This window comes from Solanum dulcamara, chromosome 1 (genome assembly GCF_947179165.1).
Source record: "Solanum dulcamara chromosome 1, daSolDulc1.2, whole genome shotgun sequence".
Classification (NCBI taxonomy): Eukaryota; Viridiplantae; Streptophyta; class Magnoliopsida; order Solanales; family Solanaceae; genus Solanum; species Solanum dulcamara.
In genome coordinates, this window is record NC_077237.1 from 39,435,970 (window position 1) to 39,458,148 (window position 22,179).

Consider the following 22,179-nt stretch of genomic DNA (forward strand, 5'->3'; position numbering starts at 1 on the left):
TGAAGCATCCATGGTTAATCTTGTTGATGATGATGATGAATGGATGATGAAGTTGAAGTGAATATGCCAATGGGGAATATTTTATTATCTATGCATATTTTATATTTTATATTTTTATACTAAATAGCGCTTTTTCTGAAAAAAGCATGCGCTTCGCTTCACGCTTCTCGCTTCTGTGAAGCGAGCCCCTGTCGCTTTTTTCCGCTTCTTGCTTCTCAAAGCACTGCTATTAATTGTACTGCAGTAACTCTAATACCTAAGGTGGAGAACCCAACTAGAGTGAGTGAGTTCAGGCCAATCTCATGTTGTTCAACAATATACAAAGTTATATCTGAAGTAATTACTGCTAGGCTGAAGTTAGTTATGGACAGTTTGGTGGATTCAAATCAGTCAGCTTTTGTTCCAGGCAGAACTTTGAGTGATAATGTGATACTGAGCCATGAAATTGTAAAAGGATAAGGAAGACAGGGAATATCTAAAAGATGTATGGTCAAGGTAGACATGAAAAAAGCTTATGACTCACTAGAATGGACATTCCTGGAGCAAGTACTGGTGTAACTCAAAATGCCCAATAGAGTCATAAAATGGATAATGCAGTGTGTCACAACATTTACTTACTCAATAACAACAACAACATACCCAGTGAAATCTCACAAGTGGGGTCTGGGGAAGGTAGGATGTACGCAAACCTTACCACTACCTCATGGAGGTAGAGAGGTTGTTTCCGAAAGACCCTCGGCTCAAAAGTCACACAACAGTTACTTACTCAATTCAGGTAAATGGACACAGTACAATACCATTTAGAGTAAGAAGAGGAGTAAGGCAAGGTGATCCAATGTCCCCCTTACTTGTTTGTACTAGCTATGGATTACTTGACAAGAAGCTTAAAAAGTTTGCAGACAAATCCTGATTTCCACTATCATCCTAGATGCAAAAAGCCGAAGATAGTACAACTGAGCTTTGCTGATGACTTATTGATGTTTTGTAGAGGAGATATTAAGTGAAGAGTTTGTATCAGTGTTTCCAGGTATTCTCTCAGGCATCAGGACTGGTTACTAATCCACAGGAGCAATGTCTACTTTGGAGGAGTCAACCACCAGATACAGGAGGAGATCTTGGAGGAACTCCAATTTGTGAAGGGTGAACTCCCATTTAGATACTTGGGAGTGCCTCTAAGTACCAAGAGGGTGTCTATAGTGCAATGTAAACCCCTCCTGGAAAAAATGCTAGGAAGGATCACTAGTTGGACTACTAAGTTTCTCTCATATGCAGGGAGACCTCAACTAATTAAGAGTGAACTATATGCAATCCAAATGTTTTGGTCCCAAATATTTGCACTACCCAAGAAGATTGTTCAGACAGTTGAAGCAATGTGCAGGAGATTCTTGTGGACAGGTAACCTGGAAACCTCAAAGAAGGCTCTAATAGCATGGGATAAGTTATGCTGGCCTACAGCAAGTGGTGGCATGAATTTCCTTGACATACATACATGGAACAAAGCTGCTATTGGGAAGCCGCTGTGGAACCTTTGCAAGAAAAAAGACAAGTTATGGGTAGCATGGATCCATAATTACTATGGGAGAACGGAACATACAAGTGAAACAAGCTTCTTGGATAGTCCAAAGAATTCTAAAGGCTTCTCAACATCTCCAAGAGGCTGGATATAATGACGCAGGGATACATAGCATGGACAAGTACTCCATTGGGAAATATACTTGCAGGTGAGGGGTACAAAAAAGAGGGTGCAGTGGAGATCATTGGTATGGGCAAACATGGGAGCTCCAAAATGGATATTCACTCTATACCTAGCAGTGAATGGCAGACTTGCGACTAAAGGCAAATTAGCTAAATGGGGTGTCACAAACCCTCCCTTGTGCAGTCTATGTCCCCAGATGGATGAAGATATGGATCACTTAATTCTTTCAATGTGTGTATGCTGCAGAGGTGTGGAATCAAATACTGAAATGGCAAGGAGTAAATCGAAACTCAATGAGTTGGTCAGACGAGGTACAATGGGCTACTAAAACTATGAAGGGCAAGAGTAGTACATCACTCTTATACAAACTGACATTGGCAAACACAGTGTACCACATAGGGATGGAGAGTAACAACAGGACTTTTAAGCAGAAGCAGCAATCTACTAGTGCATTGATTAGGCATATCATTCAAGAAACACATGGGAGAGGAAGAAACTATCCTAGAATAGCTACAAAACTGCAGAGTCTAAATACGTATGCATAGAGTAGGTGGCTGAGTTGGTGATTAAGTTTAGCAAGGATGGAGCTTTGTGTCCATGCCTGCTGTTTTTTTCTGATTTGTACTGCTACTTGGTAAATAAAAAGTTTTACTTTCCAAAAAAAAAATATCCCCTTGCCAATATTTAAACAGCACCACTTCTTAGACAAGGTGTTTCACAAATTTGGCAAGGCAGGAACTTGTGTGATTGTGCCACCCTACTAAAGTAAGAAGCGCAAAATTAAGAAGTCGGAAATCTTAATAAGCTCTGATTACTTTAATCTGGATGAACGAATCCCAGAAACTTTGGTCACTATTTCTTATACAAGGTGTTTCACAAACCTGGCAAGACTGGAATGTCAGCTAGAATACTTGAAAACAAGAAGAACAAAATTAAGAATTTGAGAATGTTTTACGAGTTCTGATTACTTTAATTTGGATAAAAGAAAACTAGACTTGATTTAACTCAAAAAGACAGATTGAAGAAATAATAGCGTTCGCATCGTCGTATTAGTGTCGAACTACCTGAACTTGTCAATAGAAAATTCCATGAGTTCTATGCATACTAGATAACCACAGATATGCTAAATAAAGTTATACTAGAATGGACATTGATTTTTAGGTAACTACGGTAACTTTCTGGTGATAGAGATGGGGATAGTTAAGCCAGCAAGACACATGCCAAGAGGGCAACTCAGATCCTCCATTTATTTATAATTCCTATGGCACAAGAAGTAGATCACTCATGCATAGCAAAGAGCTACCTTTAGCAAACAAATCATAATCATAATGAGGGTTAAATAGAAAACCTAGAAACAAATTCAGTGTGTTTGAAATCTAAAGAAAATATCTTGTCTTTTCTCATATCTGAGAGCTCTTATTCAGAAGAACCTATCACAACAACTTTTAAGAGAAGACACGAACAGAATGTTGATTCTTGAATTGACAAAGGTACATATGAGCTACCATGGCGGATAAGAAGACAAGTTAAAAAAAAAAAAAGGGCAGCCCGGTGCACTAAAGCTCCCGCTATGCGCGGGGTCCGGGGAAGGGCCTGAATAAGAAGACAAGTTAATTGAAGCAAATCAATAGAGTACAATATTTTCTTTTCAAAGAAGTATTTGTCAATCATTTCAACAGTAATATTACTAGAGTTTCTAATACACACCTGGAGAAGTCAGAGAACACATGTGATTTGAGGACTTGTTTGATGCTCTTAAACTTTTCTCTAAGTTCTGTAATCTTAGGAATATCCCTATAGGCTTCAAAATGACTACAGAGCTGGTTTACAGCCTGAAATATCACAAGACAAGAATTAGAAGCATATCCATCCTATTTGTGAGAGCGACAGCATTAGAATATAATGGAAGAAAGTGTGTTCGTTTGTTGCAGAAGGCCTTTAGTGATATGTATATAACTTCATACAGTTGTTTCAGCTAATACAAATTACAACGAGCTATTCATATCTATAAAAAAAATTAATAAATCAGTATTCAAGAAACCTACTGCACACAGACAACTTAAATTCACCTCAAGAAAAGAGGGAAGAGAAAGAGGAGGCTCACAAGAACAAGTGCAGTTTCAATTGAAATAAATCAAGTATAGAAGTAATTCTTCTCAAGAAAAACATATTTTAGAAATATATATTACCATATCATAATATTTCTAGTGACTATTACAGAGTAATAGAATTATGACTTATTACGGAGCAAAAATAAAGTCCGAGAGTAGTAACGTATACTGTTAAATCACCAGCATCCAGATGAAGTCTTAGGTTAAGTGAAGCCTATAATCATACATTAATATATGACATTGACCACGTAAATAGTAAATCCGTGAGCCAAAAAATAATAAATGACACAAAAACCTCCGTTTATACACCAGTATTTTGAGAACAATGGGACAACTCAGAACTTCTCCTATAGAATCCAGTAACTCTGGTTCAGCAAGCATCGTGCAACAACAGAAGTTTCAGTGATAACTAAACCTAGTGCACAACATGCATTCTTGTACAAGAAACAATTGTAGTAGCAAGTTGTCATGTGATGGTGAAGGTTAAATAATGAAAAGTTTATGCTGTGGAAGAGCAACAGCCAAATACCTCAAGCTGTGCAGCTGCCTCTTTATAGTGACGTTTGGAAGCCATTACTTGAAGTTGCTCTACTGCAGAGACTGTTATAGGACAAAAGAATCGCATTGAGATGACGTGTTTCTTTTATAAGGAAAAACACATTCAGATAATGTATCTTTTGTAAGGAGAAATGCTAAACTAAGCATGCATAGATGCTCTTTTGTTGATAACTCATATCACATAACTTCAATTATTAATAAAAGTATATTTTTCCTTTTGTCATTACTCATAATCACTTTTGAGAGGATATTTGTTCTAGTATCCATGTTGGGTACAACACCCGCGTCCTTCAATAACACATACAGTTGAACTTCTATGTCCTCCCATAGCTAGTGAAGTATCTGATGTCGATTCATCCAAATTAAAAAGTAAAGTATATGATGCTGGGAACATGCTGTCATGGAACATAGATAGATCCTTGTGCATTATGAACCATCGGAAAATAGTCTTCAAACTTCCATTCATTTAAGTTATGTATTTACACCTACAAACCTTACCTCCATGAACTTTTATTTTTCAACCAACAATTTGGCAAAAGTAAATAGCTTTTGAAATCATACAAGGCGATGCAAATGCATCAAAAGTGATAGATGAGCCGCATCAAGTAGTGCTTCAAATGGAATCAAATCGTTATGTCATATGGATAAATGGATAAGGCTCTTTCGAGATCAGATAGATCAGAAAGTATAAAAATAGCAACAACAACATACACAGCATAATCCCACAAGTGTGGTCTGGGGAGAGTGGAGTGTACGCAAACCTTATCTATACCTTGTGAAGGCAGAAAAAGTTGCTTCGAAAGGCCTACGGCTCAAGTAAAACAATACAAAGAGGGTTTGAAGTTGTCACACTGTGACCATTGAAATCTCCTCCAATGAACAGCTTCTCGGAGTGAGGGGTACTGATCACTACGTCGTCCAAATTCTCCCGAAATAGTTTTTAACCTCGTCATCCAGCCCACTTGAGTTGCATAGCACTAATAATGTTCATGGTAAGTCCTCCAATGACTAGCTTAATCGTCATCATTCTGCCATTCACCCACCTAACCTCTACCACTAGCTCCTTGAGTTCTCGATTTATTAAAATGCCTACTCCATTCTTATTTCTCGAGCCTCCTGATTACCACAATTTAAACCCGTCTATATCTCTAGTTAGTTCCCACCCATTTGGTCTCCTAGATACAAGTTATATTGATCTTCCCTTCTTCAAAATCTTCACTAACTCTATAGACTTCCCATCAAAGTACCTATGTTCCAAGACCCAACTCTGAGCCTAGCGGCTCCCTTGCCACCCTTGACCCTCGCCCCAACCCCACCCGAGAACATGACCTTACTCTACCATCATTCAAAGCCACTATAATCTATAAACTACTACAATGTAGTATATATTAAACTAACACTCGAACAACAAAAGATCTAAATAAATGAATGCAAAGTCAATGTGAAAAACACTAGACGAGGAACAAATACGGGCAAGCAATACCGTGATTAACTAGTGTAATTTTATTTGACAAAGATCAAGAACATAAGATAGACTCAAGAATCTATTTCTAAATTTAGTAGTTCTACTTCTAGATTCTTTCAAAATATGGGATAGACCAATATGATAGAAACTGAATGTATTAAAGGAAACTTTATTAACCAATAAGTGTGAAATTAGATATCAGAGGGAGACTTGACTTTGAAGGAGCAAATAGATCTTCTGGATATAGGAGAGGGAGAGAAAGGAGGGGAGAAGGGTCATGAACAAAAAGCATTTCTAGCATTTCTATTTGCAAAAGAATCTGAGAATCCAATCCAAAACATTAAGGCAACGGGTGGAATCACTCCGGATCACTACAAACCCAATGGATACCCACCCATACACGACTGATAAAGAACAGGTGATATATCTCTAGCACTCCTAAATGTGTAACCTGATTCTAGTGAACATCGATTAGAGACTTTTCTATTCTTTTCTTCCTTTTCTTCTCTTTTTCTTGGTTCTTTTTTATTTTTATTTTATATTTATTTTAGTTGAGGAAGTAGGAATGGATTGACAGGTTGAACAAGGGGATTGGAGTAGAGATATAAGGTAGCACAAACAAGCTAAGGAGTGAGCATGGAGCAAATAGATAGAGAGTAGGCTAATGGGCTAAGGAGTAAATCCCACAACAGTTCAATGGACTCAATTGAGAGAGAGATGCCCATCGCAATGGAATATGTAGAGAGAAGACAGTTGGTAAAAGAAGTTACCACAAACTCTGATACCCTTATGAAAGAATCTAGGTGCTCAATCCAAAAGCTTAAAACAATGGGTGAAATAACTCGAGACCATTATATCTTTACGCACCCAATGAGGGAGATGCAACAATGCTTCCAACACCATCTATAAGTGGCTAGACCCGCTTTGATGAATTTTTTCTAATTTCACAGAAAATTTTAATCTTAATACATGAGTATTTTCCATAACAAGGTAAAATACTTCATTAAGGGTGCTAAAGTTGAATTACTCAAATTCCTTTCTTTTCTTTTCATTATAACTCCAAAAACATAACAAAGAACTATCACTTATCTCCTCTCCTCTCCTCTCTTTTCTTTTGTTAGAGTTCCATTTATTTCTTTATAAGGGTTTTTTTTGGTGCAACACAACACAAATGAGGCAATTTTACATTCTCTCTACATGAATAAGTTGTGATATAACCATCTCACAAATAAGCTCTTAAAAAGATATAGAGACTACAGGAGGGAAAACACTTGGATAACACCCAATAGGTCTCTCCTAATTCCTGCAAAAATATGGACAAGATTAGATTTTAAATAATCTTGGATTAAATGAAGCCTTAAGTCTCTAAACATAATTTTCCTCATCACCAATTCATTATTCCACAGCGTCCACCTTTCTTAGAAGGTGTCAACCACATGCTCAAATTTGAAATTTTCTTTATTCCACATACAGCCTAGCATCTAACAAAAAAGCTTGCGCAGATGGAAGACTCCTGTTCTATATATAAGAATGTTCAGATACCACTTTCCAAGGACAGCAAAGTGCTGAAATTATAAAAGATTTACCGGTTTCATCAACAATGTACTTTTTAAGCATGGAGAAGGAAGTGATTCGGCCCAAAATCTTCTTCCAAGCACAAAACAGAAAATATCAAAAGAACTTTGACAGTGAAAAATGAGACTAACCAAGCATGGTTAGGCGGTGAAGGGCAGTAATTGTTGTTGTTATGTGCTTCTTTGCAAAATCTAATTTCTTAATATCACGACATATTTCTTGAACCATTGTTTCACTTTGCTCTGCTTTGGTCTTAATTTCTCGAATCTTATTCATGAGTTCCTGGATTAAAAAAGTCAAATAGAATAAGAAGCCACCAAATATCCCACATAGATAGCAATATCAGATGATTTTTCTGTATCTAGAACTTCTAGATTTTATCTTCAAACAGTTAAAGCTTCGGCCATAGAATAGAAAAGAGAGCAAGCCTAATGAACATACCTGCACAGCACTAGTAGCTGCAGCAAGATCTTCTCTGGCTTTGGTTCCAGAGTTACTCTGAAATATGAAAAAGTGAAAGGCCAAGAACATAGTTCTTACCATGATTATAAAAATAAAAACAAACATGATGAAGTTTCATTGATCAAGAGAAATAACAATAGCAATTACTTAAATAAGGTATCTTAATGAATTAAACATTCTAGGTTTCTCATATCTCCTCTCTCTCTTCTTGTTTTTCTCTTAAGAGGAAAAGTCAAAATTGATGTATTTCTTACCTTCAAAATACACCAAATAAAAGACAAAAGAGTAGAGAGAAAGGAAAACCATAATAAAATATGGTGCATAAGTCTATTAAATTTACCTTATTGAAGAATTCCTAACAAATTCTTCAATATGGTAAATTCCTAGCATATGCAAACAATTCAGATATTTAGGCACGTTGTTCTAGAAGAACCAAATGATCGATCAAGATGTTGCTCATATAATTAAAACTGGAAGGTTGAAATGGAGAAGTGTTAATGGGGTGTCATGTGATAGAACGATACATACCAAAGTGAAAGGTATGTTCTACAGTTACAAGACCGACACTGTTATATGGGAGTGAATGTTAGGCCACTAAAGTGCAACATACCCGCTAGATAAGTGTCCCCGAGATGTGGATGCTAAGATGGATGTGCAGCAATGCAAGATTAGATAAAATTAAAAATGACCACATTTGTCAGAAGTTGAAGTAGCACGCATTGAGAATAAACTGACAGAAGATTATTTGAGATGGTTTAATCATATCTTGCGTCCACCTCCAGATGCACCGATACTTAGATGTGAAACCATTATGAGTGAAGGTGCTAAAACTTAAAAGGAGACGAGGAAGATTTAAAAATACATGGAACGAAGTTGTCTCAAAAGACCTATAATTTCATCCATGAAGACAACTAAAACTAGGGCACAATGGAAGAAAAAGATCTATATAAATGATATCAATTTTTTCAAGAATGAGAAATTCATCAAGAGCCAACACTTTGGCCAGCCGCAGTCCTCGAAACTTGGGTGATGGATCTTCCCCTCTACCTCTCTAATTATATATTGAACTTAGTATGCTTCACACAACGCTTGAACTTGTGACCTAAGATACAAGTCCGTCAACCTTTGTTAATTGAACAAACCCTTGGGACTGAATGTATTTGGTATAAGCTAGTTAGGAATATGTTTTAATCATGTTATTACTTCTAATTAGGTCTAATGCTTTCTGGGAGTATTTTAGATTTATATGCCAGTTAAAACATAGAGAACTCCTAATATTATTTTTTTACTACTCCCTCCATCCCAATTTATGTGATGGTGTTTGACTGAGCACGAAGTTTAAGAAACAAAGGAAGACTTTTGAAACTTATTGGTCTAAAATAAACCATAGATATTTGTGTGTCTATAATTCATTACATTAAAGGTAAAATGAGCATTTTAAAGTTAAGTTGTTACTAAATATAGAAAGGTGACATTCTTTTTATGATTGACTAAAAAGGAAAGAGTGTCACATAAATTTGAGATGGGGAGTATTATTAATATATATTTACCTCTTTTTTTAATTTCTTTTATTTGGTATGACTATGGCATGAGATAAGTTTAAATGGAGGATTCATATAACCGACCCTAACTTGTTTTGGACTGAGGAGTTGGTGTTGAAGAATTCCTAACAAAATAAACTCAAACTAAAGTACTTCTAATGCAATCTTAGAGGTACATAATTTACAGGCAAACTTACATCGTGATACAGATTGTCCAAGAAATTTCCTTTTGGTAAAGTAATAATTTTATTGAAGCAAGTGGTATACAAAAGGTAGACTCAAAACAACAGGTTCTCCAAAAATATCAGGGGCCATCTTTCTTATAATCTTATACTTGTTAAAAAATTAAAAGGTGAATTTGCAGAACTGAATACATGATCTTAAAGGTCTTTCCTGTCTTAAGACTCTTAGAATTGTTACTTTGGGCTAAGCCTTATTAGCAACAGTGGGCAACCATAAAAGTTTATATAATCTATCTGACAGTAGTGGCAAACTCTTATCTAGCTTTGGTCATTTATTGAAATACTAATCAATGAACATCAATTTTCCATTTGGTAATTCCAGACATGATCAGAAACAGAAATGGGACCACATTATGGATTATTTTTTTTGGAGAAAGAACATATGATGGACGTTCAGCATAACTTATCACCTTTTCTCCATTATCATTTATCCCAATATGGTTTGAACTACGAATAGAGTGGAAAAGATATAGAAGTTACCGGCACCGACTGGAATTAAGGGATAGATGATTCACATCACTTACTCCAATATGATAAAGACATTTTTATCTTATACTTTTACAGGGTGTAATATTAGAGAGTTATTCTTCTAAATTTTAGAATAATTGAGTAAGAAGTACAAGAACAATGGAAATTATATTGTCTTTTTATAACTGAGCTTTCTCCTTGAAGCATCAGCATTACAATCTAAGGGTTGTAACCAGCAGTCATTAAACACGACATCATCATATGTAAATATCTGTACTTGAAGAAAGCTAGGCAAAGGGTAGAGAATGAGAAAGGAGATGCAAAATAATTCACCTGTTGCCGGACAGCAGTCAATATTTCGGCATCAACACGACGAATTTCACTATGTATCTTCTGCATAAGGGGCTCAACGCCAGATAGAGATGCTTCTGCACAACAATTATGTGTCAGTTAGTTATTCAAAAAGGAGACAAAATTGACTAAGATCAGCATGCTTAAGCTAAAGCATGACAATGACCCCAGGGCTTAATTATATTCGAGACATATGCTATTGAATAATTGTAGTAATAACTACTATTGGTGCTCTAAAATTTTGAAGGTTATAAGCCTTACTCAATAAATCACCAGTAAAATCTTAATTCTTACATTTCGGACTTTTTCTTTGTTATTAAGCGAGCATAAACCTTAATGCAGTTATATTTCTACTTCACTGGCTACTAAGACCCAATTTTGATTGCCATTACAGCAGGATTACAGTGGTCAGTGACCAAAACTCACCTTCTTCTCAACTATTATAAACAAATGTTAGTTCCTTCTAGAAACAACCATATAAAGTTATCATACATTTCCAGAATTGAATTATATTAGCAACAATAGCATCACATTGCTATTATGCTAGATTGTTAGAAGCCCAGAAGGACTTGTACTAATGATTCATCTGCAAAATAGCAAAGACACTGATGACTTCAACTTCCAACTCCCTCTTCTTTTTTTTCCTGATAAGGTAAATAATTTTATTAACAATTGGGGGAAAAACCATATACAAGCCATATACCAAAAAAGAAAGCCTACATCAAAACGTGATTCTCAAAACAAAAGAGACCTAATCATATACTTCCAACACCCTCTATTCCAAATTCACCTGTTACCCTTTTAGTGAATATCCTCAAAGAACTTCCACCTCAAAGAGGAAAATCTGTTATCCATTTAACTTTACCATTTGGATATTTCATGACATAGATTATACAAGAGAACAACTACCAACTTCAGAGAAAAAGTTCGGAATCCATCTATAAATGATCAGGGCTGATACTGACCTGACGTAACCCTGTACAGAACATTCAGTTCCAATCTAATGCCTTGATATTTCCAAGTCAAACTAAAAATTTCAAGACAAGGAATGAGACTTCAACCAAATCTTGAGAAAACGATTTTTCTAGACATGTTTAAGCCCACGAGATCCATTGATACAAATACATGATGGACTTTATGAATCCCAATGCTTGTCCCTAAACTCTATTTATTATACCTCTGTTTACACAAATCACACATTTTTATCTATGGATTCACTGCAGTAATCCCAAAGTAAAAGAAAGAAGAGCAGAGAGAAATGATTTCAACAGGAAAGAACAATAAGTGTTGAAATGGATCAAAGACAAATGTGAATCAGGAAAGGCCAGAGAACTCTTGGTTTTCTCCCAATAATGTCTGGTGAATAAAACAAAGATCCTTACCACAGTATCTTTGTTTTGAGGATGAAGATCCTTACCATAGTATCATCGAAACATCTTTAATAGAAATTTGATAAAATAAAGAAAACTGAACTAACCTATGTTCCTTAGAAGCTCTAGTATCCATTGATCTAACTGAGGGAGAATCTCTTTGATCCTTTTTACATAAAACCTGAAAAGCATTTGCAATTTCTCTACTCTAATCTTTCTAGGCAGATAAGTTTTCTATTCCCATCAACCTACTAACTCAATATTATTAAATTTCATCATCCTCTTTGGATTTTTTGGTTGATCCGAAGAGAAAGAGTACCAGAACTTTTAAGGGTTTTAGAAAATCCAAAGTGAAGCACTCCAGTCTCTTTCAAAGTAATATTTGGTGTAAAAGAATAACCTGTATTATGTAGAACATAGATTGTTGGTGTAAATATATACTTTTTAATGTCAAACCAACTCAGTGCAAAAAAAAAAAGTAGTTCATGCTCAATGAATCAATAGTGCCAGCCAAGGTTATATGTCTCAGCTACAAATCAAACCCTTTTTTTCAAACTAATAGATATGCCAACATTTGATAGTAAGGACCATCTAAAGTGAGACTTGATAGATATCAGTGTGAACATAATTTTCTCAGATTAACAATTAGCAATTCAAGAGGAAGTGTCAACCAAAATTATTCCGGATAAGTCGAAATTAACAACATCAGATTCAGATGGGAAGAAAAGGAAAAGGGGAAACCGATTTCTTCTGCAAACTTGTTGACAAAGAGTAATTGAATATATCTATCATGTTTGATAGAGAGAAGCGTATGTGTTGAGAAATGTAAACAAGTAAAAGACCTGTGGGAAACATCTGGTTGATGTAATCCAACGTATTCTGCTTATCAGATGCCGCCATGATAATTCAACAAGAATGATTTTAGTGGGACTATGTCATATTCTAGAGCAAGATCCAAACACACAACCAAAGTCTTCAACCGGAAAATTTAAATATGTTCAACTCTGGAATCAGATTGGCGTTGACAATTCCCAAATTGAGTAAATCTGAATGGTCATCTGCCTGCTAAAATCACTCTGATCATTATTTTTCTCAAAATATATACTTTTAACATAATAAAAATTTACCAGGCTTAAAGTGGTGAAAATTGAACTACAGAATGAGCCCGTTTGGATTGGCTTAAAAAAGTAACTTATGAATTGTCTTTAGAATTTTGAAGTGCTGAAAGTTATTTTTATAAATAAGCAGTTGAGTGTTTGGATAAAAGTGCTTATGATGTGAATTTTAGGGTTAAAAAATAAAAAAAGGTAGTTTGAGAATTTAGTTAAAATATAAGTGATATAAAAGTAATTTCCATGGTCAAAGAAAATGACTTTAAGCACTTTGGAAAAAAAAGTTAGGAATCCTAACTTTTCATTTTTGACTGACTTTAAGAACTTTATGGTTTAAAGTCAGCATTAGGCAAACACGTTCAAAAGCTAAAAAGGGGCTTTAAGTTGGTTTTGACCAACTTAAAGCCAATCCAAACGGGCTCGTCTTGTTTTTACTTTTACTGACTCTGTGATTGACAAAACGGTAAAAGTCACTTAAAAACTTAATTAAATTAATTTGAGATCAAATTAATATTACCTTAATTTCTTAAGCTTTTCAAAATACAAATGCACCCCTTTCTTCAATTACCCATTTAATAAAAACATTCTCATTTAAAATGTAAAAATCATTCAAACTCTCAACTTTCAAACTTGAAAAAACGGTCGCCTCAAATTTGGAAAAACAACCACCAACAACGGCTCCTTTGCAATCAATTGATTCACCTCATCGTCACCGGCCGTCATTTTGTCCAAACACTCAACATCATCGATTATCGTCGTCACCGGCCTGGAAAAATTTTGGATTTGTGAACAAGAACATTGTTGAAAATGGATTTTGAATTTTTTTGGGGGGGTAAATGAACAAGAACTCGCTCTATAATTGAGAAAAAAATGAATAATAGGATTAACGGGTTTTTTTTTCTTGTTTATGAAAGAAAATCGAGAAACCCAAAAAAACGCAATTGAGTAGTGCTTGTTGAATACCTCTCTACGGCCTGTGTCCAAAGAATGCTCTAGTCTATTTCTAACTAGGGTGGAAAGAGAATGAGAAAGAGAGTCATGAAAAAGAATCGATTTCAAGTAGCAGTAGAAACGCTAATTGTTGAGAAATTTTAACAATATGTGAATATGTGTTGTTGTTGTTCAGTGAAAACTCATTTATTTATTTTTGTTCTTTCTTTTTGTTAGTATTGTTGGTTCAAATAGTGTAGTGTGAAAAATAAAATAATTTTTTTGTTGGAAATTCATAGTACACATATTTGTTGAAAATAGTAATGTCATATGTTGCAATATATGACTTCTATGTTGATAGAAATATAGTCGTGTTGTATTGGTTTATTTTCAACATATAACTCATCTGTCGAAAGAAAGGTCATATATTAGTAGAAATTCCCACACAATGATTATATATTGCAATAGGTAACCCATGTGTTACACCAATAGAAGGGTAATCTGTTACAACTGGTGACCCATATGTTGCAACAGTAGGATCATCTATTGAAACAGAAGATTTATCTGTGGCAGCAGATAGATCATATGTTGCAACATATGACTCATTTTTGATTTTTTTTGAACTTTTTGCATTTGATAAATAAATTGATAATCCTTATTTTTTTAATCAGGTGTAACCTTTTTTATGTAACATCCCCTAAAAGCGTTGTATATGGTGTTCCAATTCTCGATGAAAATAATACAACTTCTATATTTTGGGCATAACTTTTCATAGGATGGTCCAAATTAGGTGATTCAAATTTCTGAATAACCCCAATATCATTACCTACAACTTTGTGAAGACCATATTTTAAGTTTTAGAGGTTAAATAAGTCAAATAAATTAATTTTTTCAAAACATGGTGCTGTAACAAAATGGAGTATTTATAGAAGAAAAATCATATCTCACTGTAATATACTCCAAATCGGTTGATTCTTAAACGACATAAAAGTAGACTTCTAGAAAAACAATTCATATAAAGAAACAAAATCCTAATGAGGAAGTTATCTTATTCAAACGCAGCTCCGAAAAAGGGTATTCTGTTAAAAGAAGGTTCATCTCACCAACCATGGAAAGATCTAGATCCATTTTACATCACCCATGACATCAATAGTCCTCCATTTGACATCACCCGTAACATCACAATCTTCCATTAAATTTTTAGATTTTTTTTATAATTATTTTAATTATTGTTAGGTCCCTCCTTCACACCTATAAATACTCACCTTACTTCATCATTTTGTTCACCAAGTTTTCTCAAGCAACTCTTTTCTCTATACACTTCTTTACTCATTCTCAAAATATAGTTTTAGTTTTTAATAGTGTAGAAATACTATTCTGGTGATTCATACACTCCGGGTAGTACACAAAATGCTTCGACAAAGAGAAAAGGTTAGGATTCAAAAGTGTTCATTAAGTCCTTTGATTCTGAGTAAAGCTTCGCATTCTAGGTATGTAAGGCTTCAATGAGAGTTTTTATTCCACTCTCAAGGCTAAAGTATTTTGGTTATATGATAAATTATATTTATTTACCCAATTCTTTTCAAGCTTTACTCTAAGGTATGTGGGTGTTTAGCCATGATTTTTTTCCACCCATGTAGTCCGAAACTCTTTCAACTAAATCTCTTAATTTCAAGTAAGATTTTCTTATGGGTAATTTTTATTTATACTTAATAGCATGAATCATGGTTAAACTAATGATTATTGGTCTATTTTGATGCAAAATGATTTTATATGTATGAATTGATGGTTTGTAAGTATTTTCTCTATTTATCTCTTTAAAGGTTCTTGAAATTCATAGTGGTTGTTTAAAGCATGATTAATTTTTTTTGATGAATTTTAAAGTATTTATACATAATTTAATTTACATACATGTTTGAAAGTTGAAGTGATTTGAACCCACCTAGTTTTACTATGTTCTCAGTGAAGTTTGACTTGAAAGCTTTGATTCCAAATGAATGTCTATGAAAACAATGTCTATGATCAAAAGGGAGCCTTATGAAATAAAAGAATGATGAAATACTATGAATGATTGATTCTTTATGCAATAATAAGGAAAATTCTTGCATATTTGAATCACCAAATGTTTTAATGAGTTATTCCACCGAAGTCATTCTCAAGCTATATGCTATAGCTATTTTAAAGTATTAAACTATTCCATGGGATTGACTTAGCACTGAATGGGTCATTGAGGTGGAATTCAGTAAGGGAATCCTAGTAGCAACCCCTTGTCTCATTAATTATGTGCAAACATAGGAGCCCTTGTAGGCTTAGGCCCTTGTAGGCTTAGGCTAATGGATCCATGAAAGCCCTTAAAGTTAAAGTTAAAGAAATGAATGAAGTTGACGGAGTTCTACCCGGCAAGTAGTCTCTCCGACCAACGTAGGGGGTTATGTTAGATTCCATTTAATAGCTCACATGGTCTTAATGTCGGTTATAGTCAACTCCCCATAAACAAACGTTTCAAATGCTATTTACATGATTATTCATGTATGTATATATCCACATATGTATCATTTAAATGATATCTACTTGATTACTCATGCATGCACTCATTTATGTACTTTAGCTTATAAATGTCTTAAATATTTTATATTGTATTGCATGCCTACATACTTAGTACATTCAAAGTACTAATGCATATTATTTTGCGTACATGATATCACCATATAGGAATTAGTGCTCCTCCTCGTTCTCTTCCACGTGGCTAGTAGAGATTTCGTTTGAAGGCTACTTTTGGTGAGTTTCCATGTTCCGGAAACAATACTCATTTATTTTTCTAGCTTATGATATGTTGAGATCTTTAGACACTTACTATGACATTTCTTTCTATTATGATTGAGGATGAGCTAGGGACTTGTCTTAGCCCTATTAAATCTAAAAGTTAGAGGTATTGTTGGACATATGTAAGTTGAAGATTTACTATTATGATTTTCGCTTGTTTATTTATTGTCATTACCTATGAAAGACTAAAAGAATGCTAAGAGGCTTGTTTGAGGTACTTTCGGGTTCCTCATTCAACATGTCACGTCTAGGCCCTAGGCTTGGGTTGTGACATTTTAATCTTGCAGACAAAATATCAGGGGAAATAACAGATGCTTAATATTTTGCTACTTCCTCTTCTAACAAATGCTCTTTTTATCGATGCAAAGAATATCGGCATAAATATGATGATTTTATTAACTGTGTTAATGAATTGACAAATATTATTAAGGAACTGACAGCTAATAGGGATGACATTCCACCAAAAAATCATTTTCCACATCACTTTTGAAAATAAAAAAAAGACCAATATCAACTCTTACTGCTCCACTATATGTTGTACCTTTGATAGATTTTGGCTCAATCTCAAAAACCAAGAAGAAAGTCACTTCTAATGTACAAAAAAAATATCCATTTGAAGGTTATAATATTTCGAGGAGGGTCCAACTCAACTAATGACATCATTCTCAGAATGGATACGCGAGGGCTTTACAAGTAACATCCACAAAAGTAGGTTAGTCAACTATTATTAATGTTATTGTTGTCCAGTAATTAATTATATTTAATATTTATACAATTATAGAAAAGACAAGAATGAGCACTATACAACTAAATGCTCGAGTCTTGGATTTGAATGACTAGATTTTTGTCGTTGGATTTCCGAAGATGAAGAATTAGTTCTACTTGATGTCCCAACCCAACAAGTATTGAAATGATGAGGTATAACTGTGTCAACTTATCTTTTGATTAACACCCGCTGATACATGCATACAAATAACTGATACATAAGTTGTAGTTGATGCATGTATGCAACATTTTGATGTAATTTTTTTACTATTTGTGGAAGAAGTCGAAGCAACAAAATTATCCATATTATCAATACACCATCGCAAATTATTTTTTCAAAACACACATTAACAAGGACAATGTTGTTGCTAATTATCAAGAGAGAATTGTTAACATTATCAAAGGGTTAAGTATAATCATTGAATGACTGCCTTGGTACCTGTAATGTCCCAATCTTGAGAAATTACTTTTTTGAGAAAAATGATCATTTTTTGCTTCCCTGTAGTGTTTTCATACTTTGTGATAAGGGGATGGTTGGCACGATTTTGATGCAATCGAGTGGCATTTTGGCAACTGAGGCCTTGAGTGGGAACTTTCATTGATAGGGTTGACTTTGGTAAATATATTGAGATTCGAGCATCGGGTGAAAATTTTGTTAGTTCTGTTGCATTCGGAACGTCAAGTTTGGTCTAGTAGAGTATTGACTTAGAGCCCCGGGACCTTAGTTTTCGTTTTGGAAAAATAGGCTAAAAGTTGAATTTTAGGCCAAAAAGCGATCCGAGAGGGTAATTTTATCATAACGACCTTTTTTCAAAAATCTGACGATTTCATTGTGTCTGGAACATCGAATTCAGTGTGGTCGCATATCCTTTTTATTTTATCAGACCCCAACAAATCCCGAGGGTCCGATCGAAAAGTTTGAAAACTTGTCCAAACTAGTTTCTAGTGCAGGCATTTTAACTCTTTGCATTCGCGGGCTGGGGTCCTGCATTTATGAAGAGTCAGCCCTCTGCTCTTCGCATTTGCAACCAAACATCTGCGTTCATGATGGTTTTGTCCATTGAGCTTCGCGATTGAATTAAGGATGCCCATGTTCGCGAAGGGCTAATCCACTATGCTTCGCGATCGCGGAGGGTAGTGGCCCATGATTGTGAAGGTCATTTTTGTCCTAGACAGTAGCCAAATTGGGAAATAAACCATTTTTTTCATTCCCACTATTTTCAAACCTTTGGAGCTTGAGAGAGGCGATATTTGAGGAGATTTTTCATAAAAAAACATTGGGGTAAGTTTGGTTAATCAATCCTTATCAATTTCATCTTCCTAAATCATTGTAAAAATCAAGATTTCAAATGGGTTTTAGGGGGAATTTCTTCCAAATTTCAAGATTAAAGATTTGATGATTTCTAACTCGATTCTTGGTCAATTTTTATGGATTTTTCAACTACAAACTCCCCTTGATGAGTAGAACATATTTTTAAAATAAAATTCCAAATTTATCCTTTTCAAATCTTAAGCAATTTTTGGATGATTTTGCCCCCGATGCTAAAATCTATCAATATAGGTATCATTAGATTTTTGTTGATGTAATCTTGTTATTCTTGATAGTGGATAATCATTTCGGAGTCAGTATTCATGGCTTGAGCTCGTAGAACGTTCGTACAAAGTTTTTGGCATTCGAGGTAGGTTTGGTTATTCTTATTTGAGACTGGATGGGGTAATTAGTCATTTGTATGTTATAGACTTTGGGATGGAGTTGTAGCATGATTTGAGGTTGTTATTTATATTATGATGACTGTGTGGGGGTTTATTTGTGTTGTGTAGCCCTTGTGGGGACCTTATTTGCTATCTGATTTGTTTTGATAGCATGTAATCATGATTTGCCTGTGAGAGAGGCATGAAGAGACTATTTGACCTATAATTCCCTCCTGAGGAGTTGAGTTGGGGGTTGTGATCATACTTGAGTACTGAAACATTTTCAAAAAAGGGTGAACATTTATTTTGATGTATTTTCTTTCGATTACTATCTATTGAGGGTGAATATCATGTTTAGATTAAGTTTTAAGAACTTCGAATCTTGTATTATATATAGAGTTGAATATTACCTCCATGCCATATGTGTTATGACACATTCATTCTCATTTATCATATCATTGATCTTGGAAAATAGAGAACTGGGAAGTTCTTTTTATGAGAAAGAAAATGTGGCACATTTTTATATCCTTGACTACGAGTTAGGTGGCAAGTTGATGAGATATTAAGATTGTGATTTTGTATATGGACTGCGAGTCCCCCATAGGTCCTTGTCTCGAAGCCTTAGCTCGACAAGTGATATGACAGGTTGTGCGACAGCCTTAATTTTACTAAAATCACATCATTACATCATCATATTTCACTGCATTGCATTACATTGATATCTATACTTTTTGACTTATTTGGTTAATTGTGATAATGAGTTTTTCTTATGTGTTTACTTTACTTACACCGTTCTATATAAATTGGTGGCACTGATGCTAGAATGAGACTTTTCTGTATGTAGGTGGAAACATTTTTTAGTTTATTTCGTAGATTTGATTAATTCATTATACTTAGTCGGCTAAACCTACTGGGTACCGGTAGATTGTACTCACTCCTACTTCTGCGTCTTTTTTGATGCAGTCAGGGCGCTCCGCATGGCAGCTGATCCTTCTAGCATACTTTATATCTTCAGATTATTGGTAAGATCTCAAGATCTAGATCACCACTAGTTCTATCTTTAATTTTTCAGTCTTTAGTTCTATTCGAAAACTTATGATGTATTTCAGATTTAGACTTTGTATTAGATACTCTTTACACTTATGACATCAGATTTTGAGATAATTTCTTTGTTGTGTTTCTTTTTCATATAAATTGTGGCTTGAATTTTCCTTTGGGAGTATCGTATAAATTTTACTTTTAGGCTTACTTATCAGATTGTGTATTGGGATATGTTCCATCATGACCTTGGATTTTGGGTTGTGACAGTACCTGATAGATAAGGTGTATGTTTCGATAAACTATGATGGGGAGTTTCATTGGGTCTTGATACTCGTTGTATTGAAGGAAAGGTGCATAAATGTGTATGATTCGATATCCTCATCGATGAGAAACAAAAGATTGTCTAGTGAGATTCAAAAGTTGGCTACAATGTTGCCAAAGTACCTTTAATATAATGACTTTTATGAGCAAAAAGACCGAATAAACTGGTCAGCGATGAATGTTACAGGGGAAAACAAATTTCTCTCATTCGAAGTCAATTACATTGATGGCATCGTTCAACAAGAAAGTGATAATTTGTATGTATCATATTTTTTTCTTTTACCATTTACAAATGTGATGCTATTAATTTTTTTAATAAATGATACATGATGTAGCGATTGTGTACTTTTTGTTGGTGCATTTGTTGAGTTTCTAAGTGATGGACTATAAGTATCATCTTCTGGGATTGTTGTTGAATTCCTTCTCATGAGATATGCTTCGCTTTTATGAAATTATGGAGTTACAAAGGCTCAAAATGGCTATATTAGTGACATTGAAGACTACAAAAATTTTCTAGACCTAAATCCAACTTCATACCTCCAAATCAAAATGTTATGATCATTGAATTATGGTTATGTGTAATTTTGTAGTTAACTTTTTGTCTATAAATTATAAAAATAATAGGCGAACTATTCCTTTTTGGTGATTGACTATAAGTGCTTGTATATATTAATGTATTATCTAATATGTTGCAACATATGACTCATCTGTTCCAATATGAGTGATATGTTGCAATAAATGACTCATATGTTGTAATATTACTGTCATCTGTTCCAAGTTATATTGCAACAGATGACTCATATGTTTCAACATTAATCTCACATGTTATTGTCTGGTTATAGTTGTTCTTATCTCTGGATGTATTTGTAGTTGGTCTATATGATATTTGAGTTGGATTATAGTTGGTACTCCCTGCTAGGTTTAGTCAGAATAGTTCCTAGGTGATTGTGGGGGTTAGCATTGCCTGTTAGCACTGTATTTTCATTAGTAGACTCCTATGATGCCTTCTTCCTGTTAATAGGCTATTGGATTGTGTTTCAGGTGCATTTTTTTAACTCTGCGCCTTTTATCTATGTCTCCAGTCTTCTTGTCTTATTTCTTATTATTATTTTGATTATTCCTGATTAGTTACTTGTGCAGTTTTACCTGATTATATGTTCATTATACTTGCTTTATCTATATAGCTCAGTTGGCCTATGCCTACTGAGTACCATTAATTTGGTACTCATACTACACCTCTGCCCCCTACAGATTATAGTACGGGTTATCGCGGTGGATTTGTACTGGTGCAAAGCAACTTTTGATTCGGAAATTTAGTGAGCTCCTAGCGTTCGGAGTTTCCAATTTCCATCCATGCTAAATTAGGACTAGTCTTTACTTGCTTTCAAAGACTGTCTGTACTCATATTCAATTTGTAAAAGCCTTATACTCCTATTTTGATTTAGATGCTCGATACTAAGTGATGTCAGGTCTTAGGGTGGTTTCTTGTGTTGTTTCAGTTGTTCTCTTTATTCTCATTATTACTTACTTTTCACTTTATTTATTCATCTTCTGCTTGATAGCCCGTTGCCTCTGATTCCAAGCTAAGGGCTAAGGTTAGGATTACCTGCTGGTGGGTGCTCGTAGGTGTCATCACAACCTGAGAAATTGGACCTT

The 22,179-nt window shown here is 34.6% G+C and overlaps 1 protein-coding gene across 1 annotated transcript in view; it reads right to left on the minus strand.

Moving 5' to 3' along the window:
- The window catches only part of LOC129892578 (vacuolar protein sorting-associated protein 53 A), a 39,809-nt gene extending 26,889 nt beyond the window's left edge, over positions 1–12,920 (minus strand). The window contains exons 1-6 of the mRNA XM_055968368.1: positions 12,682–12,920; positions 10,452–10,546; positions 7,847–7,903; positions 7,537–7,687; positions 4,337–4,407; positions 3,404–3,528 (exon numbers count right to left, since the gene is read on the minus strand). Coding sequence (XP_055824343.1) covers positions 3,404–3,528; positions 4,337–4,407; positions 7,537–7,687; positions 7,847–7,903; positions 10,452–10,546; positions 12,682–12,739 — 557 coding nt within the window. The 5' untranslated portion in view covers positions 12,740–12,920. The remainder of the gene's footprint in view (positions 1–3,403; positions 3,529–4,336; positions 4,408–7,536; positions 7,688–7,846; positions 7,904–10,451; positions 10,547–12,681) is intronic.
- Positions 12,921–22,179: the final 9,259 nt, after the last annotated feature.